The sequence below is a fragment of the Ahaetulla prasina genome, chromosome 3 (genome assembly GCF_028640845.1).
Source record: "Ahaetulla prasina isolate Xishuangbanna chromosome 3, ASM2864084v1, whole genome shotgun sequence".
Taxonomy (NCBI): Eukaryota; Metazoa; Chordata; class Lepidosauria; order Squamata; family Colubridae; genus Ahaetulla; species Ahaetulla prasina.
In genome coordinates, this window is record NC_080541.1 from 218,664,034 (window position 1) to 218,687,216 (window position 23,183).

Genomic DNA, 23,183 nt, shown 5'->3' on the forward strand with positions numbered 1-23,183 from the left:
AGCTTAATGGTATAAATGGTATTTATATTAATGGCTTAATATTCTAGTATAAATTTATAGAATATAAGGAGGTAAAATCTAAAACTATAAAAGATCTCAAGTAAAGCTAAACCTGAGCCTCTCCTTATATATATAAATATTGTAAATATAAAATATAAATAAATAAATACGTATTATTTTGTCTGTCTTTAAGGTATGTTTATATATACTAGTACATATATAATACATATATAAACATGCTTTAAAGAAAGAGATAAAATAATGTAAATCACTAGTAATATCTGTCTCCTGATTTCTCCCTTAGGTTTTTATGCATAACTATTTACTGGTAAAACATGAGTAATATACAGTCTATTTAATACTCTGACTCATATATATAAAAATTCTAGCTTTGGAATCTGCATGTCTAGAAAGTATTTGTTCTAACAGTTAACATTCAGTTCATAAAACCAGTCTGTCTTTTGTGCAGGGAGGAAAAGTAGAAAAAGACACACCACAACGTTTTAAAGGGTTATTTATGACACAAACCTGAAATATATTCAGATGTGCTAAGTTATAAAATAGGTATCAAAACATTCAGTTACACAAACATTCAGTTATTAACAAATTCATTCATTTCATTTGGAAGAACAAAATCAGACAATATACAAAGCAGAAACTTAAATTTAGGACAACACAAATTTACTAACATAAAAATATACAAACTCCAATTCAGAGTGTTTTCTTGGGCTGAAGGTATACAAGCACCATTATTTACATAAGAATCTATAATTTAAACTTCAACTGTCAAAAGATTAGTATCTTACTCCAAAGATAGTAAACTGGGATTTCATACTGGATCTAAGTTTGGTTGTAATAATAATAGTTACCACGCAGTGGCAGATATTGCATGAACAAGGAATACAGTGAGTCTTAGACGAATGAGAACCAACCCCCCAAATTAAGGTATGAAATTACAAACACATTACACTCTCCATATTCACTACAGTATTCAATAGTTTAACTATGTAACTCAATGTACAAAGCCGAAATGCAAAGTTAAAAATGATGGTACTCAATTCCTCATTCTTTTGAATCCTGAAGTAACATTGACTCGAATATTAGGCAAGATTTTCAATCTCTTCCATCCAAAATATATTTCCATGTATAATAAAAGACCAGAATGAGTCTTTTGTCAATATATAGACCACTGCAAATTTGCAAGTACATATAGAGATAATCGGGAGAAGGGGAGAAAATCAGAATCCCTGATTTACAGATGGGTCCTTGGTTGCAAAATAGATTTTTCTTTTAAAAAATTGTACCGTCAGTCATTACAAATCCACTTTATTATCTGAAGGGGTAAACTCGTACCATTGCCATATACATTTAACACTTAAGGTGTTTTGAACTTTTAAGGACAACAGCCTTCTCCAACCTTGTTGCCTCCAAATATGCTGTCTTCCCATCGCTCAGAAGCTATACTAAAGGCCTTTAGAAGGCAGCAACGAGTTGCAGTAGAACTTACCTGTCCCAGTGCTCGCCTATTACGGTAGTAAATGTTTTAACTAAACTCTACATGTTTCCAAAGACAAAATTAAATTTCAAAGTTTAGTTAGGACTGCCTTTTCAAGCAGCCTTTTGACAAGCATATTTGCTTGAAAAAAGATAACAGCAATAGCACTTAAGACTTATATACCGCTTCATAGTGCTTTACAGCCCTAAGCGGCTTATGGAGTCAGCCTATTGCCCCCAACAATCTGGGTCCTCATTTTACCGACCTCGGAAGGATGGAAGGCTGAGTCAACCTTGAGCCTGTCAGGATCGAACTGCTGGCAGTTGGCAGATTTAACCTGCAATACTGCATACTAATCACTGCATCATCACGGCTCTTACACCTGCCTTATTTGGGAAATTAAGTTGGCAAATATTTTAGAACACAGTGTAGCTAGTCAAGTCAGCTGTGTTTAAGTTAGTACTGTTTAACAAAATCGGAAGAATTGTGGAAAAAAAGATCTGTTGCTTTCCATTCAGGTGAATTAATGCCCCACCCAATTATTTCTAAAGTTTCCTGGGAAAATCTGGGATGGCATCCTACACTGTGAAATTCTGTAAAGAAATGTAACACACCACATTTTTAATTCTGAGCAATAGTTAAGCTACTATACATTGTATCAAAAAAGGCTACAATTAAGACTTGACAGGTATTGTTAATATGATGAGGAACATTGATTTCCAAGCCATGATTAGAAAGCCATTCTCAAATGGGTTGGCTCAAATTTCAATTACAAGCTGACTTTGGGTTAAAAATATTTTTCCAACCAGTTTTCGTTCATGCATAAGTGCAAGAAAAGTCAGGGATAAATCAAAACTCTTCATGCTAAATAATGCGTTCTTGAGTTCTACTATTTTTCACTCCAGATGTTTCTAACCCCCTTTGCAACTTTCCATCCCAAAGCATATGTATTTCCAAGTTAAAATTTGTGGCATTCTATGTACTAAAAACTCTATTTTACTAAGAGGCTCAGTTTCTATAGTCCAGAATTGTTGATTGTACCATTTAAGATTCAACCAGGCGTGTGTCTATATATTTTTAAACGCTTTTGTTAAACAGCATTTACTGTCATAAAACAGCTTATCAGAGAGAATTTGTTCTCTAAGCTTCTCCCCAGTGTGCTTGTTTACTGTACATTGTCATGATGGTACCAGTGTACCTGTGCTCAAAAATGTGATTTTATACCTGCAGTGGTACATTCCATACTGATGCACCTTTATCTTCCCTCTTATTCTGCAAGATCTCTCTCCTTTCTCTCTCTCTCTCTCTCTCACTAAAACTGGCCAAAGTTACACTAAAAAAGTAAGAATGTGGACATTAATCACAATATCCAAGTAGTAATTTTGTTCACTGGCAAATATCACACATATACACAGACACTTTGATTTATATCACAATATTGCTTAGGGAAAACAAAACAAAACCTGACAGCCACTGACTCTTCTTGTAGCCTCAAGAGTGTTCATATTTTAGCATCTAAATGCTTAAATCAATGCATTGTCCAAGTATATAAAAACTGCATCTACCCAGCACTCTGTTATACATTGGCCTTTGTAAGATTGGCGGTTTGAATGTGCATTTAAAAATCAGGTTTGTGAGGAACATCACAGTGACAAAAAGCTTGGAAGAACCTTTTTTTTAAAAAAAAACTTTTAGAGAAGTTAGATATGCTGAGTTTCATTGGCTTAATTTAGGTAACGACAGCTATACTGCCTGAGACATTTACATGTCAGTAGCACACAGGAAAGACAATATATGAACACTTTGTTATAAATAAAATAGTTATTACTTTCAGGCTACAGAAAGCAGTAACAGAAAGATATTAGCTCTGGAAGCTACATGTCAAAATGTACTGCCATTAAATCAATGGTTTCACTCAACCTCTGAGGGACACGTTAAAATGAAGACTGTTTTGCTATATAGCTCCTTGTTCAACAAGTGCAACAATATGTTTCATTTAAAAAGAAAGCAAAACTGAATAATCAACATATACAACCTTCCCAGAAATGATAGTGCAGATACGTTTTTCCCTTATAGCACAAGTAAATAAAGGCAAAAGGATAAATTGCTGCTTAAGTTCAGAATTTGCCACTAAGTATAACGTAACTTTAAAAACAAGAAAGAGAAAAAGAGAGACTGGTACCAGCCCAGCCTTAGGCACGTCCTTCTTCTTCCCCTCCCCAAGTTTTTATGGTTCGAAACGTCATTTTTCTGAAGCACTAATTAAGGAATGGAAGTGTTGCTCTCTTAAGTTTGAAGAAGAGGGGGAAAAAAAGAGAGTAAGGAAATGATAAAGTAGCAACGCCAGGCAAGAAGAAGAGATTGTTTCCAGAAAACAAAAGGTTAAACGAAAGATAATTAGCAACTTTAGTGGCAACTGGATGCAAATAATTTGTGCTTTAGTTTGTCGAACAAAAATTTCCCACTTCTGCCACTTCTCACACATAGGTTTCTGTATTGTATTTTCCACTTTGGTAGTTCCATGAAAATCCCACCACCGACACCCTGCCAGGAATATTCTTAACACAGTTTGATCTTGTCACCTAGGAAAAGCCGGGTGTCAGTCCCCAAATCCACCTAAAAATTGGTGCTTTTATTGTAATGTAGCTTCGGCTAGGACTGTTGTGTGAGACGACGGAAGTGAGGTAACACTTGGCTATCGGGAAGGTAAAGAGCTAATTCCAAAGCCACAAGAACAGTAAATTCAAATCCGATGAGATCTCGTCTGTTGAATCGGAATCGTTCTTCCAACTTCTGTAAAGGCAGAAAACAAATAAAATAAATACAGCACCATGTTTTGCATTCTCCCTTACAACAGCCTGCATATTTGTTTGGCATACAAAACCAGAGCTATTTAGTGATAACATACAGGTAATTCTTGACTTGCAATTATTTGTTTAACGACCACTCAAAGTTACAACGGCACTGAAAAAAGTAATTTATGACTGTTTTTCACACTTGCGATGGTTGCAGCATCGGTCGTCATGTGATCTAAATTCGGGTGCTTGGCAACTGCGTGATACACTAGAGTTGTTCTCTAGGAGCAAGTACTTATTTTCTGTATGGAAACCATATTAGACTTTAGGGTTCCAGACGCTGCCAGAAGTATGTAAAAGTATACCACTTTCTTCAGGGTGAGTAATTTTCAAGGACAAGAGATGGCAACTGACTAGCTGAGGCTGTAAGTGGTAACACTGGAAGGATGGACATTTTCTCACTCTCTCTCTCCCCCCTTCCCTCTCTCTCTATCTCTCTCTCTCACCCCCCCATTTCTCTCTCTGTAAGTGAAGTTAGAAATTGGGAGTGGTTTGTCTCCTCCTTACCCTGGAGTGGGTATTAACAATTTGCCACTGAATTTCGATGGACCCATTTCCATTTAGCCTGCAGGCTGCCGTTTCTGACTTAGGCAGTATTCTGAAAAAAGCCTGAAGGCCAGAGAGATTTAGCAGCCCAGTGACAAAAACACCAAATAGGTTACATAATAAGACAGGAGAAAGTGATCTTCTGGGTCTTCTGCAGAACTTATACTTTTGCAGTTGCAATACATTGCTGATGTTTGTTGCAAGGAAAGTTAGAACTACCCGTATTTTTTGGAATATAAGACGCACTGGTGTATGAGGGCACAAGAGTGCCTACAGTTCCTGTCCTATTGTTTCCTATTGTTTCCTTTCGTTATATCCAATTAATATAGTTATTACATACTCATACTTATATATATGCTTATATATTGTATAGTTATTTCATGCTTACGCTTATATATACTGTGTGACAAAATAAATAAATAAATAAATAAATAAATAAGACGCACCGAGATTTTGAAGAGATAAGCAAGAAAATAAAAAGTTTTTGCCCTCCCCAGCCCACAGGAGCACTCTGCAGGTCTCCCAAACCCTCTGCGTGGCCCATTTTTGCAAAACACTGGCCTGCTTTTCACCTGTTTTTCGCAAAAACGGTGTTTTTGCCATCCCCAGCCCACAGGGGAGGGCTGGGGATGGCTCCCAAAATGGGTCCATTTTTTGCAAAAACAGGACGCAAGAGGCGGGGCTCCGGGAGGCCCAAAATGGCTTTATTCGGTGTATATGACACACCAACATTTCCACCCTCTTTTAGATGGGGAAAAAGTGCATCTTATACTCCGAAAAGTACGGTAATTACATCGCTTCAGGAGGAAGACAGACCCTGGTGCTGTTTTCTGGGAAAGAACCAAACTGCCTACCAATTGCAAGTACTTGGCCTATCAACAATGATTTATTATAAGTAAATGGAGTATAGTAATACATTGAAGGGCAACAAAGAGATAGCTTATTTATTTTCAGTCTCACTGAAAAGAGCAGGCTTATTATCAGAAGGCATTAATGGAACTAGGAAGCATGAAAAAAAAAATGACTCCAGTGTCAGACAAAGAATAGAAAAAGAAATTGCTTGATTCCATTCTCAGCAAGATAACAGGAGAAGAAAATTACAAATTGGTTCATATGAACAAATGGATCTGCTTCGGAGAAACTCGAATTATTTTGACAATAACCAAGGAGACCCGGTCCCAGTACAATTTAAATCTGGTATCATTTCTCATTCCAAAGTAACACAATCATTTGGCTGATGATCCATTAAGTAGACAATTTGGAGCTGGTGCTGCAGAGACAGCGTTATTACTATTATTTTCATCACAAAATCCTGACATCCAAATGGTAGCTTCAAAGCACTGCCAACAATTCCACCCTGCATCTTTCTAATTTTCCTCGTGCATTTACAGTGACAACCAGGTGCAGACTATCCGTACCACAATTACTTAAAACTAGAATAGAATAGAATTTTTTATTGGCCAAGTGTGATTGGACACACAAGGAATTTGTCTTGTCTAAAACTAACTTTTGACTTTCCAGCCTCTTAACAAAATGTATCTATTCCCATTCAATGTTATTTATTTCCAAGTCTGCAAAGATTTATGTGTCAAGTGTAAGAGGGGGAAAAAAAATCCTTTTGAGAATTTTAGTGTTTTCAAAGAGCTGGAGACCCTGGAAGATATCCCAGTTGTACTTACATCAATTAGGTGTTTGACTTCGTGTTTCCTGAGATCACTGCTAATCTTGGCTGCGAGCAGCACACAAGCACCGGCACACAGTTTTCGGTTCTGTTTGTTGAGCTTTCCTTGGAGGACGAGCTTCTCAAAGTAGACGTAAGCCATGGACACGGTAATTGGCTCCAGGTTGCACTCCATGCTCAGGGTCCGCATTTCTCTCTTTAGACTGCAAGGGAGAAGGAAGTGGAACAAGAATCAGAGCTCATTTTTTCCCAGATGGATGAGAGAAAACTTCAGAATTAGGTGAAATATGTATGTTTTAAAGCAAGGGATGTGGTGGCTCAGTGGCTAAGACGCTGACCTTGTTGATCGAAAGGTCAGCAGTTCAGCGGTTCGAATCCCTAGTGCCGCGTAATGGGGTGAGCTCCCGTGACTTGTCCCGGCTTCTGCCAACCTAGCAGTTCGAAAGCACATAAAAAATGCAAGTAGAAAAAATAGGGACCACCTTTGGTGGGAAGGTAACAGCGTTCCGTGCGCCTTTGGCATTTAGTCATGCCAGCCACATGACCATGGAGACGTCTTCGGACAGCGCTGGCTCTTCGGCTTTGAAACAAAGATGAGCACCGCCCCTTAGAGTCGGGAATGCCTAGCACGTATGTGTGAAAGGAACCTTTTCCTTATAAAGCAGGCGTGTCAAATTCAATTTCATGGAGGGCCGCATCAGGGTTGTTTGACCTCCACGGGGGGGGTGGGAATGGGCGTGGGCAGGGTGGGCATGGGCAGGGTAGGCGTGGCCAGCTCAACATCCTGCAGTCCTCTTGTCAATGAAAATGGAGCCCGGGAGGGCTGGCAGAGGCCCTGTAGGCCAGTCCTTCGCTGTTTCTAGGGCGGCCCTGCGGGCCAGATCTAAGCACCCCTGAGGCCTTGAGTTTGACACCCCTGTTTTAAAGGGAAAGCTTTCTTTTGTCCAGTTGTGCCTGACTCTAGGAGTGCTGCTCATCTCAGTTTCTTGGTTGAGAGAGCAAGCGGTGTCCGAAGACGTTTCCTGTTCCCATGCGCCCAGCATGACAATATGCCAAGGTGCATGGAACATTGTTACTTTTCCACGGAAGTGGTACCTATTTATCTACTCGCATTTGCATGATTTTGAACTGCTACACGGGAAGGAGCTGGAGCAGGAACGGGAGCTCACCCTTGCTCATGGCACTCAAGTCTCAAACCTGGGCTGTCAGCTTTTCAACTGATAAGCTCAACGTCTTTAACCGCTAAGCCATCGTCCCCCCCCATCCGACTCCCCATGTATGTTTTAGAATGGACCTTTTCATAAAGAGGCAGAGAAGTTCTCTGATCTTTGGGGCTTCAGGAAGCAAAAACTGGACCCCATACTGGACAGAAAATATGGGATCAATCAGATGAACATAGCTAAGGGACAATCCCCATAGAAGGTTGTTCAAGCGGAAGAAAATCAGGGAAAGGAGCAATTATCCGACTTCTTTCCTATACATTAGAACTGAATTGTGCAATTTCATGCAGAATCAGAAGGATCATCAACTACCAGTGCTGTATGACAAGGAAACACGGAAAGTTATAAGCCTGTGAAATGTTATTACAGGCAGTCCTCAATCTATGACCACAATGGAGCTCACAGGTATGTGATTGACCCAATTTTGCAACATTTTTTTTGCGATCATGTGACCACAAGAAGGGCAGCTGTTGGGAATTTCAGAATTAGTCACAAGTACTTGGTGGGGGGAGACTCATAACTTCAAATGGCTGCCAAATAACAAGTTGTAAGTCAAGGAATATCTGTATAATGAGAAGAGAATGAAAGAACTACAATGAGGCAGATTTCTTTTAAGCATGCGCCTTTTTCATGACAGCGACTTTGATTCAGGTTTGCATAGAATTTCTTCAGTGTCCTTGCAATCTGTTTGATATTCAGAGGAAGGTGAACTAAATTAGATCTCTATCCTAGAGAGAGAGAGACGGATCAAGAGGTAAAAAATAGAAGCGTAGAAAAGCTTTCAAGCTCAAAATGTTGAGTTTAGAATGACTGTTTGAAAATGGTTATTCTAATGTCAGGGCAAGTGCGTCATCTTTACTTGAATAGTTTCCGAACGGGTTCATGTTTTAGTTCAAGATCACGACATATTAGTTAAGCTGAAACTGTATTAGACGCTCTCTGTGAGGTTTCCTCAATCAGTCAGAATACAGCTGGAAGGGACCGTCAAGGTCTTCTAGTCCAACCCGCTACTCAAGGAGACCCTATACTATTTCAAACATGTGACTGTTCTTCTTAAAAACCTCCAGTGATGAATCAAGCTGTTCCACTGGTTAATTTTTCCCTTGATTTCAGGTTGCTTCTCTGCTTGATTAGTTTTCATCCATTGTTTCTTATCCTGCTCTCTGGTGCTTTGGAAAATAAGTGGACCCCCATCATCATAATCATAGTAACAGAGTTGGAAGGGACCTTGGAGGTCTTCTAGTCCAACCCCCTGTCCAGGCAGGAATCCCTACACCATTGCAGACAAATGGTTATCCAACATTTTCTTAAACTTTTCCAGTGTTGGAGCATTCACAACTTCTGCAGGCAAGTTGTTCCACTGATTGATTGTTCTAACTGTCAGAAAATTTCTCCTTAGTTCTAAGTTGCTTCTTTCCTTGTTTAGTTTCCACCCATTGCTTCTTGTTCTACCCTCAGGTGCTTTGGAGAATAGTTTTGACTCCCTCTTCTTTGTGGCAACTTCTCAAAGACTGGAATACTGCTATCATGTCAAATTAAAATCCTGCCACCTTTCTTCACATGTTTTTATCTCCAGGCCTTTAGTCATCTTAGTTCTGTGATGGCGAACCTATGGCACCCGTGCCACAGATAGCACACAGAGCCTTCTCTGCGGGCACGTGAGTCATTGCCCAGCTTAGATCCACCCCGCATGTGTACATGCCTCCTGCCGGCCAGCTGATTTTCAGATCTCTGCCGCACTTGCATGTGGGGGGTGGGAAACGCAGGAGGGTGCGGCACCCCTCCCCGTGGCCCGTTTTGGGCCTAGCAGGCCTCCCTGCAGCCTCCTGGGACCAAAAGTGGGACCCGCAGATGTGCGGGAGGTGGTAGTGTCACATGCGCATTGCATTATGGGTGCAGTCATGCACGAGCGCTTTCGGCACATGAAGACAAAAAGGTTAGCCGTTACTATCTTAGTTGCTCTTCTTTGGACTTTTTCCAAAGTCTCAATATCTGACCTAAACTGATGCAGTATTCCAGATATGGCCTTGCTAAGGCTTTATAAAGCGGTACTGATACTTCACTTGATTTTGATTCTATGCCTCTCTTTATACAACCAAGGATTGTATTAGCTTTTTTGGCTGCTGCCGCACACTGCTGGCTCAATACTCTAGTTTCAGTTGAGATTTTTCAAATTTAAATACTTTTCAAAGTTCCAGTCAAAAACTGTACAAAACTGAAGCATTCTTAGGAACAAAAGCATTCAAAATATGCTAGAAGGTTTGATTGCTCATGCTTGATTTGTATGTAAAATTGAAGCTGCAGAAACATGGATATGAAACAAGCTAAGAACAAAACTTTTCCCAGTATCGTCTTCTAACCAAAACTAAACCAAACAGTTAAGGTTTATACTTCATGGTAGGAATTAAATCTGTGCTTAAGCCCCTGTTTCTCAACCTCAACAACTTTAAGCTGGCTGAGGAATTCTGGGAGTTAAAGTTCACACATCTTAAAATAGCTGCGGTTGAGAAACATTAGTTTAAACTACATCACAGCATATTTAACAACTAGAGATTCATTACAGAATCAAAACCCCCAATTCTTAACAAAGTTAGCATGAAAAAGAAGGCAATAATAATATCTCACCTCTTAACTACACTGCTATAGTTATTAACTATAGGTCTATGACTATGGTGCCATAGAATATATTTTGGGATAGAGAACTGAATCGACAACTTGTAAATAAAGTATCGCATAACTCATAATAGCAATAGCACTTAGACTTATATATTGCTTTACAGTGCTTTACAGCCCTCTCTAAGCGGTTTACAGAGTTGGCCTATCGCCCCCAACAATCTGGGTCTTCATTTAACCGACTCTGGAAGGATGGAAGACTGAGTCAACCTTCAGCCTGGTGAGATTCGAACTGTCAAATTGCAGGCAGCCGGCAGGCAGCAGAAGTAGCCTGCAGTACTTCAATGCTCGAGTCTGCAAGGTTAAATGTACTTCCTCATATTTATTAATACTTATGCAAGATTGGGCTGTAAATATTTACAGATAAAACCACTCTGATACAAATCTGGATAGAAAGAAGGCTGTTCCAAAGACAGGACTGAGAAACAGAAGTGATTTTCACATCTCCCAAACAATTTTTTTACCTTCTGATTTTGCTGAGTGTGAGCTTGATGTGAGGAAATTTTTCTTTAAATGTTTCATTCATATCCTTTTTAAGATCTGAGGGTTTTACATATTCGATCACGGTGGTCTGAAATAAAACAAAAAAGAATTTATTTAGAAATTTGTACTGAGAAAGAGAATGTGAGACACCAAAAATAACTTGATAGAATAGAATAGAATAGAATAGAATAGAATAGAATAGAATAGAATTCTTTATTGTCCAAGTGTGATTGGACACACAAGGAATTTTTCTTTGGTGCATATGCTCTCAGTGTACATAAAAGGAAAAAAGAAAAAAATACATTCATCAAGAATCATAAGATACAATACTTAGTGATAGTCATAGGTGACTAATAAGCAATCAAATCATATCAGGAAACAAACAGAACAATATAAATCGTAAAAATACAAGCAACATGCTTATAGTTATAAGTGGGAGGAGATAGGTAATAGGAAGGATGAGAACAATAATAGCAATACAGTAGTTTGACACTGTTGTGGGAATTAGTTGTTAAGCAGAGTGATGGCGTTCGGGGAAAAACTGTCCTTGTGTCTAGTTGTTCTGGTGTGCAGTGCCCTATAGCATCGTTTTGAGGGTAGAAGTTGAAACAATTTATGTCCAGGATGTGAGGAGTCTGTAGATAGCAGTATTCTATATAACAGAGCAAATTAGCCTCTTCCTCAGAAGTTCAGCTTGATCATGTTAATTTAATCATTTATTTCTCTATAAGCCCCTTTCCTTCCAAAGCTGGATGGTCTGTGTGGACATTTGATTGACGTTGTTTGAAAATGACCACTCAGAAACCAGACACGGACAGAAAATGTTATCTGTGTTCAATTCAACACCAGAAAACTAGTTTGGGATATGTTCTTTTGTTTCCTAAGAGCTGGATATTAAGAACGGTGTGGTCCTTGATACTCTCTGAGCTTGGTTGTTTTCTTGTAGACCTTTCAATACCAAACTAGGTAAGATCTTCAATGCTAGAAGGGAGTGGGGTTTGCATTGATGATGTAACATGTCTGCAAGATCATACACTCCTGAGGCTGCTTGATGGTGCATTCCTATCTTGCTTGATAATAAGGTGTGTTTAGACAACTGGCAAAAGGAAGACTGAAAGTCCAGCAGACTGTTAGATGCAGCTAAAACTGCTCAGTTTCTCTCTAGCCCAGTGTTTCACAATCTTGGCAGCTTTAAAATGCATGGACTTCAACTCCCAGAATTCCCCAGCCAGCCATCTTAAAGCTGCTAAGGTTGGGAAACGCTGCCCTCGCTTATTTTCCATTGGAGTTTGGTTATTTCGTCGATTTGTTTTTCTGTGCTTAATTTTGTAGGCTGCTCGGAATTGCGCATGTGAGACAGGCGACTATATACATCTGCTAAATCAATCAATGTTTAAGAATAAATCTAACACTAGGCAAAAATGTAGAACGGGGGGGTGGGGGTTCGTTGGGGGAGTCTCTGAGCTTGGTTGTTTTCTTGCAGATATTTCATTACCAAACTAGGTGCCCTGATGATGTTATCTAATTGGGTAATGAAACGTCTGTAAGAAAACCACCAAATTCAGGGAGCACCACGCAACCCACCGTTCAATCCTTAGCTACAAATATTCTATCAAAAATGTAGAAGGCTCATATATTCTACACAGCACTAGGCAGTAGAATTCAGTGCTTTGTTTCAGCTGTACCCCATTAAATTGAACTTTGCACCGAAATACCCCTTAGCTGGTATTAAGTTGTACTAAGTTTGTGCTGTTCACCACATTGCTCGTCTTTGTCCCCGTCATTAGAGTCAAGTCCTCACCTAACTAGGTCAATAGGGTTACAAAACTAATCTTGTTTTAAGACAGGTTTCCGAAGCCCTTTAATAATCATTTAATCCTGCAACACTTGGCACTTCCAACAGAATGGTGAGTTTGTTCCAGTCTGGGTTGTGAAGCAGACACAGATAGAGTTGGAAAAGACCTTGAAGGTCATCTAGTCCAACCCCCAGCCCAAGCAGGAGACCCTACACCATCTCTGACAAATGGCAGTCCAGTCTCTTCTTGAAAGCTTCCAGTGATGAAGCTCCCACAACTTCTGAAGGCAACTTCTGTTCCACTGGTGGATTGCTCTCACTGTCAGAAAATTTCTCCTTATTTCCAGGTTGAATCTCTTCTTGATCAGTTTCCATCCATTATACCTTGTCTGGCCTTCGGGTGCCTTGGAAAATAGCTTGAACCCCTCCCCCCACCTCTGTAGCAGTCCCTAAAGCGCAGCCTTAGCAGCAAATACACCAGGTTTAAACTCAAGACAGGTAATAACAGGAGAAGTTGCTCCAGCTTTAGGAGTTTACTAGCTTGCTTGGTAACTGAAATTCAGAAGTTGGAACCTGAGCTCATTAGGATTTGGGTCTGCTTACTAATGGAAGCCAAGCCTGCTGGAGAGCTCATTAGAAAAACATTACTGCTCATCACCTGGTGTTTGACAACGGCTGCCGAAACTATTCCTGTGCGCTTCAAAAGAGAAAAATGTAGGTTTGTGATAATATCTGCATTGCCCTAGAGTTCTATATAAACTCCATTTATGCGTGTAATGTCTCGATCTAGGCTTGCCTTAGGCCACGGTGCCTGTAGCTGAGATACAATTGGAATAAATTTGAATACAATTTGAATGCCTGATTTACTGTTCGGTTATAGAGTCCCTCTAACCTTTCAGCTGCATATTGCTTTTGCAGAGGGATTGTGTGGGTTTTTAATTGCAGGTGCAAGTACGTGTAAGGAAAAGCTAGCATTCCTAGGAATCCTGAGATAATTCCAGCTGTTCTTTTTTTTTTTTTTCTGTCCATGCTGAGCCTCCAGTTCTGACAGGGTTTTTTTGGGGAAATATCAAAGCAACATGACTGGCATGATCAAAAGGAGAAACAGTCTAAACGATGAGGAATAGTTTTTAAGTGTTCCAGAATAGGTTTTTGCACTTATATAGTGGGAAGTAAGGTTAAGCAATTCGTAGCTCCATGTCTATGGAGATTCTCAGTCGTCCAGGTCATGGTTGTCCCAAAGTTGCTTTTTCAAGAGGCAACTGGACTTCCTTGGGGTTTTTTTGAAGACGTTTTGCTTCTCATCCAAGAAGCTTCTTCAGCTCTGACTGTATGGTGGGGAATGGAAGGATTTATACTCCCTTGCTGACAGCTGGTTATTGGCATTCTTTTAGGGAGTTGTTGAGGCCACCTGGAGGTTTTTCTGTGTCCTCAGGGTCACCTGAGTAGTGCAAATGGGTATGGAGCCTTCTCGGAACTATTGAAAGGATTCTGTTGTAGACTGTATACAGTTCTTTCAGAAGTTCCATCCCATTCTTTCCATTCCCCACCATCCAGTCAAACTGAAGAAGCTTCTTGGATGAGAAGCAAAACGTCTTCAAAGAAAACCTAGAAAGTCCAGTTGCCTCTTGAAAAAAACCACCTTTTGGGCAACCACAGGTACTTTGGATGACCGAGAATCTCCACAGACATACAGTTGGTTCGGTGGCTTGTAAGGAAAATTGATCCAGTAGTCAGATTAGTTTTCCCCTACAAGTCACAAGATCAGCTCCTCTCCTCCCTTCCCCCTGGCAATTGAATTATATTAGAATTAGAAGCTAATTCACATTGTCAGGAAATTGTTGGCCAGGCAATATATAAACTAACTATGTATGTTTAAAGAAAGGCAGGATATTGCTTTAAGGCTGTGCTGCATCATGCAAGCATCCTGATTGGTTGAGCTCTGTAGCCAATGTATAAAAGGACTACTAAATTACAGCTTGTTGGGGAATCTACAGGGATGCTACAGCATTGTAACCTGATGACATGCTGCAACTGTGTATTTGAGCTTTATGATCGTTGCTTGATCATGGCTAGTTACTGATTCTTCGCTGACTGTTGTGAATTGAACTGTGTTTTGCCGAACTGAAAGAAGATCTTGTTTGTTATGCAAGTCTATGTTTGGTAAGAAGACTGACTTTATATGTGTATGACTTGGAATTGTTTTTGGACTATGACTTTGCCTTTTCCCTAAAAGTAAAGGAATATCAAACCCCAGTTTGTCTGCAAGTGACTGTTATTGTATACAACCAGTCTCAGTCGTTTTCATGCGTAGGGTACTCTGCTCAACAGTCCACAATCTTGGTTGTGAACCCAGATTCCCCTTAACACACATAGCAGATGAAAAACAAGTAGCAGGAAACAGAACGTTGAAGTTTCAAATGGAAAAAAAAGCCTTGTTATCACTAAGAGCTCCACATGAATGAACTTCTACAAACTATTCTCTTTGCTTTCAGTGCTGTCTAAGTCAGCGGCCATACAGTGGTAATTAATTCTGAAGGTGAAAGTCCATAATGTGCCATTTCAGAACGAAACTAATCTTCTTTGGTTAACAGTGATCACCGAACTGCAGTTTGCTAAGGGAGGTGGTGCAGAAAGAAAAAAAAGTATTGTGTAATCCTCTTTTTCCTTTATTTTACAGAAATGTTGGAGTCGGGGGAACATAAGTCAGGAAAACGACACTGAAAAGAAGAATATGGGGTATATTGATCACAATTCTATCTAGTTTCAAAATCAATACGATCTTGGATCGCAGAATGGTGAAACTGGAACTCCAAGACCAGGATGCGAAAAGAACCGAAAACCACAGGTATTTCTCGAGTTACGACCACAATTCCTGTGGTCAAAAGCAAGGTGTTCGTTAAGTGAGTTACACCTGATTTTATGACACCCCCCTTTTTTTTGCCATGGTTGTTAAGCAAATCACTGCAGTTGTTAATTGAATCTGGCTTCTCCATTGTCTTCGCTTGTTGGAAGCTGGTTGTCATGCCCCTGTCGGAGCCTGAATCTGCGGAGGATGACGAGCCGGAGGTGGGGCCGATGAAGATCGAGAGGGCACATTCGTTGGCTTCGGAGGAATGTGGGGAGGAGCAGGACGAGGCAGCCCTGGGCCCCTCAGGCTTGGGGCGGCTTGCCAGCAGGGAGGAACAGGAGGCAGGATGACAGAAAGTGGACAGGCAGTGGAAATGAGGAGCGATGGAACTCAGGCGATGAACAAGGACCGCCCCCTCCTGATCCCCGATCATGGACAGTGGAGAGAAGGTGGGAACAGCACAAGCTAACCTTATGACTCCGGAGTAGAGCGTCCCGCCCCTCTTCACAAGGCATACCTGGGGACTGAGACTAAAGGAGACGCTGTCGGGAGGGGCGTTTGTCGGGAACAAACGCTGATTTTGTGGAGTTTTGTGTGTTGTTGCCGACGTCTGGAATTTGCAGGACTGCTTGCTTCTTCCTTACTTCGTGGACTCAGTGCCTTGTTCCTTGCTTCGTGGATTCATTTCCCTGTTTCTTGGCCTAGCTGGATTTCTCGCAGCCAGTGGCTGCTCTCTCTGTGTGTGTCTGTGTGTGTGCTTTGCTCTGGACTTGCCAAGAATGTGCAAGTTGGCGCATTAAAAGGAAATCTGAACTCTCAGCTGACTGCGTGGCCTTCGTGCCTTGTCCCGGGTCATCACACTGACTGTGAAGGTCGTAAATGACGATCCTGGTTGCAAGCCAGGATTTTTTCAGTACCGTTCGAATGGTCGCTAAACGAAGAGCTGTAGGTCAAGGACCACCTATATGTTGCGTAGAAAATAGTATAACGATCGTTGCTCTCCCACAGTAATTTACAACCAGTCAGGGGACTGAGGACACAACCTTCGTTGCATGCAGGTAAATAAAACACATAGGGCCATGATGGCGAATCTATGGCACGCGTGCCACAGGTGGCATGTGGAGCCATATTGGTGGGCACGCAAGCTCAGCTCCATTATTGGGCCTTCTGGGCCCACCAGAAGTAGGGAAACAGGCTATTTCCGGCCTCCAGACAGCCTCGGGGTGGGGGTGGGGAAGGCCGTTTTCGCCCTCCCCAAGCTCCTAGAAAGGCTCTGGAGCCTGGGGAGGCTGAAAAATGGGCCCACCGTGCCATTGCGTGCCAAAAGCGGGGTGGTGGTGGTTGTGTGTGCATGCGCGGGAGGGCGGGGTGCATAGAATTATGGGTGTGGGCATGCACGTGCGCCCCCCCGCACTCCCCCCGCTTTTGGCACGCAATGGCAAAAAGGTTAGCCATCACTGACACAGGGAAATACATCAAAAACGCTTAACTACTGTACTTGTTAAGAATCTGCCCTAAAACATCTTACCATGTATGATGCAAAGATGAGGACACGTTTGTGTTTCCCACACGGCCACTGAGGGTCATCCAGCAAATTGGGATTGTACTCTATCAACTCTCCCACTTCGTTTCCTGGAAGTAAAGAAGGCGTTGAAGACTAAAAAGCTCCACCAACGAAATTTAGGAAAAGCATCCCCTGAATCTTTCTGAAGGATCTTTGCTGTCAAATCCAGATGAAGCTAAGAAAGGTTCAATCCTCAGGTCATTCGTTTTTTAGGAGGTCAGGAAGACACAAAAATTGTGCTCTGCCTACAACCAACAAGAAGACCATTTCGGGCTACGTGTCGAAAGAAATGTGTTTCCTGACTTGGACTAGGTCAGGGGTCTGCAAACTTGGCTCTTTTAAGACTTGTGGACTTCAACTCTAGGCCAATTGCTCCAATTGCTAGGCCAATTCTTGATTACTGCTCACCTGTCTGGAACCCATACGTGTCCAAAGGTATTTTACGAGAAGAGTTCTCCACTCCTCCGTAACCAATAAAATACCTTATTCCACCAGACTTGATATCCTGGGTCTAGAAAACTTGGAACTTTGTCGCCTTCGACAGGACCTGGGTTTAGCTTATAGAATCATCCGTTATAATGTCCTTCCTGCCAATGACTACTTCAGTTTCAACTACAATAACACAAGAGCTACCAACAGATTTAAACCTAATGTCAACCGCACCAGTTTAGATTGCAGAAAACACGATTTCTGTAACAGAATTATCTATGCTTGGAATGCATTACCTGACTTTGTGGTCTCTTCTCATAACCCCAAAAGTTTTATTAAAAATCTATCCACTGTTGACCTCACCACATTCCTAAGAGGACTCTAAGGGGCGTGCATAAGAGCACAAATGTGCCTACCGTTCCTGTCCTATTGTTTCTTCCCATATATATATATATATGCTTATACTACCTTGTTTCTCCTCATATATATGTTTATATATTATATAATCTTTTGTGTTATGCTTGTTATGCTTGTGTATATTGTTATGACAAAATTAAATAAATAAATAAATAAATAAACTCCCAGAGTTCCTCAGCCAACTCTGGGAGTTGAAGTCCACAAGTCTTAAAAGAGCCAAGTTTGCAGACCCCTGGACTAGGTCATATAATATTGTTTTGGTTCACCTGCCTGCTTTCTTGGTTGGCAAGCCCATGTGCTTCAACCACTTACTGTGTAACATAGCAGGAGGGAATGCAACCTCTCAGCTGGTCTACTGATTACCACGTCACAAAAGTGTTTTGTTTTTAAATGCATGGAACAGTGAAACATGTTGTATTTGTTTTTACCAGGTAAAATAGACAAGAGATCTGCTACTTTTCCCTTGTAGCCAGTGGTGGTATATAGCCGGTTCAGACCAGTTCGGGCAAACCGGTAGTGGCGACCTGCAGATGGGCCTGCCCCGGTGCTACGTCGTCCTATTTAGCCATGTTTTCTAAGCTGTGTGCAAGATGCGCGCACAAGCAAAGTGCATGCATGGAAGGCCACGCGCAAGGGCGGAAGGCATGCACGCTCACATTTTCGGTGTGCGGTCAACCGGTGATAAAATTATGTGGAACCCACCTCTGCTTGTAGCCTTAGTAAAATGAAAAAACTCTCCTTTCTTCCTTCCTTCCCTCCTTCCTTCCTTCCTTCCTTTCCTCCCTCCCTCTTTCTTTCTCCCTCCCTTCCTCCCTCCCTCCAGGGGAGAATTAATCAGGCTCAACACAATCTGAACAGAACATTAGGTCATCACTGCCGCTAAAGCAGAGCAAAATCTGGAAAAGAATGCTTTAAGCTGGCTTTATTTCCAGCCAATTTACCCGTGGGAGACAAGCAGTTTAAGATTGCATTGCAGAAGCTCAAAATCTTCAAAAACCCTAGAAAGTAACTACAGTTAAAAAAAAAATCTAGAACACTGTGCTAAATAGACTGCTAATTTGATTAAGCAAAGGCATATTTATATATCTCTGGTCTAGTTTAGTCTAGTCTTAAGGTGCCAGGCTAGAAACCAGGAGACTGAGTTCTAATCCCACTTTAGGCGTAAAAGCTGGTGCATGACTTTGGGCTAATCACCAGGAGGATTGGGAGTTCTAGTCCCAGTTTAGGAATAAAACCCAGCTGCGTGACTTTTGTCCCAGTCAGTTTTTCTCATCCCAACCCACCTCAGAAGGTTGTTGTCATTGGGAAAAAGGAGGGTGAAGAATGACTAGGTACCCTTGCTACTTTGTTTATTTTTATTCATGAAAAATAAAAAGCCAGGATAATATTCTCTCTCTCTCTCTCTCTCTCTCTCTCTCTCTCTCTCTCTCTCTCTCTCACACACACACACACACACACACACAGAGTAATATTTACACACACAACACACACACACACATATGTATGCATAGTAGATATATATAGATATATACATATAGAGTACATACACTAATATATATATATACATATACATATACGTATACGTGTATGTATATTTGGGTCTTTTCCGTGTAAGGTTGAGGTATCTTGGTGACGTTTCAACGAGGTCTCAGTCATCATCTTCAGTGCTTGTGCGAGCAAGCGTGGTCGGAGCTGCCGTCTCTCTCTATATTTATATATATTTATAGATGGCAGCTCCGACCACACTTTGTTTGCACAAGCACGAAGCCGAAGACACCAGCCTGAAGATGATAAGTGAGACCTCGTTGAAACGTCACCAAGATACTCTCAACCTTACAGGGAAAAAGTCTCGAATATGCCAAGACCTCCATACCCCTTTCCCAGCATCTTAAAACCACAGGACACAAAACTGAATTTGAAGGAACTAAATTAATTTCCAAAACTGAACACTATAACAAGAGAATAATTATGGAAGCCATTGAAATAGAGAAACACCCCCACAATATGAACAAACGGGACGACACCTCCCACCTACCAGACATCTGGAAACCAGCCTTCGTCAACAAACAAGTCCCAGCCACGAAAATTGACTCTGGACCCAGGACAACACACACACACACATATGTATGCATAGTAGATATATATAGATATATACATATAGAGTACATACACTAATATATATATATACATATACATACACACTTACACGTATACATATACGTATACGTGTATGTATATGTATATGTAGGTCTTGGCATATTCGGGTCTTTTCCCGTGTAAGGTTGAGGGTATCTTGGTGACGTTTCGACGAGGTCTCAGTCATCATCTTCAGGCGGGTGCTTTCGGCTTCGTGCTTGTGCGAGCAAAGCGGAGCGGCCGTCTCTCTCTATATTTATATATATTTATAGATGGCAGCTCCGACCACGCTTTGTTCGCACAAGCACGAAGCCGAAGACACCAGCCTGAAGATGATAAGTGAGACCTCGTTGAAACGTCACCAAGATACTCTCAACCTTACACGGAAAAAGACCCGAATATGCCAAGACCTCCATACCCCTTTTCCAGCACGTTAAAACCATAGGACACGAAATTGAATTTGAAGGAACCAAATTAATTTCCCAAACTGAACACTATAACAAGAGAATAATTATGGAAGCCATTGAAATAGAGAAACACCCCCACAATATGAACAAACGGGACGACACCTCCCGCCTACCAGACATCTGGAAACCAGCCTTCGTCAACAAACAAGTCCCAGACACGAAAATTGACTCTGGACCCAGGACAACACACAACGCCACCACCAATCATCCTCACCAGATTCAAACCGAAACCCATCCCACAGACGAAACACAATCACCATCCAGAAGCCAGACCATGCTGACACCACTGGCTGCTGTGGCCCCCTCCGATCCCCACACAAAGCAGGCTGACACACATGAGGAACACATGACAGGACCTCGGACTCGGAGCCAAACAAGGGCCCGGGATGCTATATCACAGTCATCTGTTCAAGACATCACAATACAGAACTTCAGAGGCCACAACACCAAAGCTCAGGAACAAAAGACCAGGACCACACCCACACAGAATGCTACGAAACAGCCGACCAATCTGCAAACACCCACTCCATCTACCAATCAGGATGCAACCACAGAGCCAACCAACCTGCTCACAGCAACACTCCCCACCTCGACCAATCTGCAAACACCCACTCCATCTACCAATCAGGATGCAACCACACAGCCAACCAACCCGCTCACAGCAACATTCCCCACCTCCCCACCAGTATTTATAGAGAGACGGCAGCTCCAACCACTCTTTGCTCGAGAAGCACGAAGCCGAAGATACCAGCCTGAAGATGATGAGTGAGACCTCGTCGAAACGTCGCCAAGGTACTCTCAACCTTACACAGGAAAAGATCCGAAAATGCCAAGACCTACATACCTATACCCGTGAAAACCTAAGAAAGGTGGGATTCAGCTGGTTCAGACCAGTTCAGGCGAATTGGTAGTTGTGACCTGCGAGTGGGCCCATCCACCCACCCACCCACCTTGGTGCTATGCCGTCCTATTTAGCTGCATTTTTAAAGCCGTATGCATTCGTGTAAGAGTGCGCGTGAGAGCAAAGCGCATGCACAGAAGGCCGTGTATATGTGCGGAAGGTGTGCATGCGAGCAAGCACACACATTTTCGGTGCTGGACGAACCGGTTATTAAATTATGTGAAGCCCATCTCTGACATATACATATATATATAATATATACATAAACACACACACACACACACACACACACACACACAAATAAACCATATTTTTAACAAACCCAGATAGTTCCCGAAGGTCATTTTTTTCTGTAAGATACAGTATACAGGACTATCCTCATTTGGTTTTAATTTTTTTTTAAACAAATTATGAAGGTCATGCAAATGTCTGGGAAAAGGATATACTGAATCTTTCCCAAATGTGCCTAAATCATCCCTCCACGGACTCCTTCTTCTCTTCCTCCTCCAGTGACCCACCGCACAGCACCGATTCCTGCTGTTGCGTGTTTGTCACTCCTAAAATGCTACAGCCTGCATATCTGACAGTCCAACGGTGTTGCCTCTCTCAATTAGTGGTGTTCCGCAATGCCTCACAGCAGCAGGTGCCAGGCTCCGGCCTTCAATCCTGCTGCTTTTTTGCGGAGGTGCGCTGAGTCATGACAGGGCGAAGCCCAATTTTTCTTCAGGTCTCACAGCGGTGGCTGAAGGGATTCGTCAAGTCATCTTGACAAAAAAGCCCAGGCGTGTATTTCCAGCAGCGGCTCAGCGACAAAGCAGCATCGGGAGAGCAAAATGGGATTCCTCTGACGAGCACTTAAGACACCCAGACGGACCGCTCTTGATGGATCACTGAGCCAGCAGAACCCCATGGGTGTTTAGCTAGAACTTTCAAAGTCAACCTGCTGTTTGCTGCTTCTGTTCCTCGAAAAATAATTAACCTTCCTTGTTTAGAAGCTCTGAGGCACAGTTATGGCAGCATTTCAAACTTCGAAAAAACAAACAAACTAGAGACAGTTTGGTGTAGACACTGGGCTAGAAGTCAGGACAGCTGGCCGGGTGACTTTAGGGCAATCACCAGGAGACTGTGAGTTCTAGTCCTGCCTTAAGCATGAAAGCCAGCCGGGTAACTTCGAACCAATCACCAGGAGACTGTGAGTTCTAGTCCTGCCTTAAGCATGAAAGCCAGCTGGGTGACTTTGGGCTAATTACTAGGAGACAGTGAGTTCTAGTCCCGCCTTAAGTATGAAAGCCAGCTGGGTGACTTCGAACCAATCACCAGGAGACTGTGAGTTCTAGTCCTGCCTTAAGCATGAAAGCCAGCTGGGTGACTTTGGGCTGATCACCAGGAGACTGGAAGTTCTAGTTCCGCCTCAGGAATGAAAGCCATCTAAGTGACTTTGGGCTAGTCACTCTTCCAGCCCAATCCATTTCACAAGCTTGTGTGGGGAAAATAGGAGAAGGAGCAATACTGATTATGTTTCCTGCTTTGAATTACTTATAAAAATAATAAAGGCAGGATATAAATCAATAAATTTTGCTGTATGCGCATGACAGGGGTGGCTCTATTACGTTAGAATAGATTTTTTGTGTGAGTCTTTTAATGACCCCGTAACCCCTTACATCAGAGTG

The 23,183-nt window shown here is 41.9% G+C and overlaps 1 protein-coding gene across 1 annotated transcript in view; it reads right to left on the reverse strand.

Moving 5' to 3' along the window:
• Window positions 1-497: 497 nt before the first annotated feature.
• Window positions 498-23,183, reverse strand: part of CABLES2 (Cdk5 and Abl enzyme substrate 2) — a 72,299-nt gene continuing 49,613 nt past the window's right edge. The window contains exons 6-9 of the mRNA XM_058177104.1: window positions 17,128-17,231; window positions 10,935-11,041; window positions 6,576-6,780; window positions 498-4,288 (exon numbers count right to left, since the gene is read on the reverse strand). Coding sequence (XP_058033087.1) covers window positions 4,148-4,288; window positions 6,576-6,780; window positions 10,935-11,041; window positions 17,128-17,231 — 557 coding nt within the window. The 3' untranslated portion in view covers window positions 498-4,147. The remainder of the gene's footprint in view (window positions 4,289-6,575; window positions 6,781-10,934; window positions 11,042-17,127; window positions 17,232-23,183) is intronic.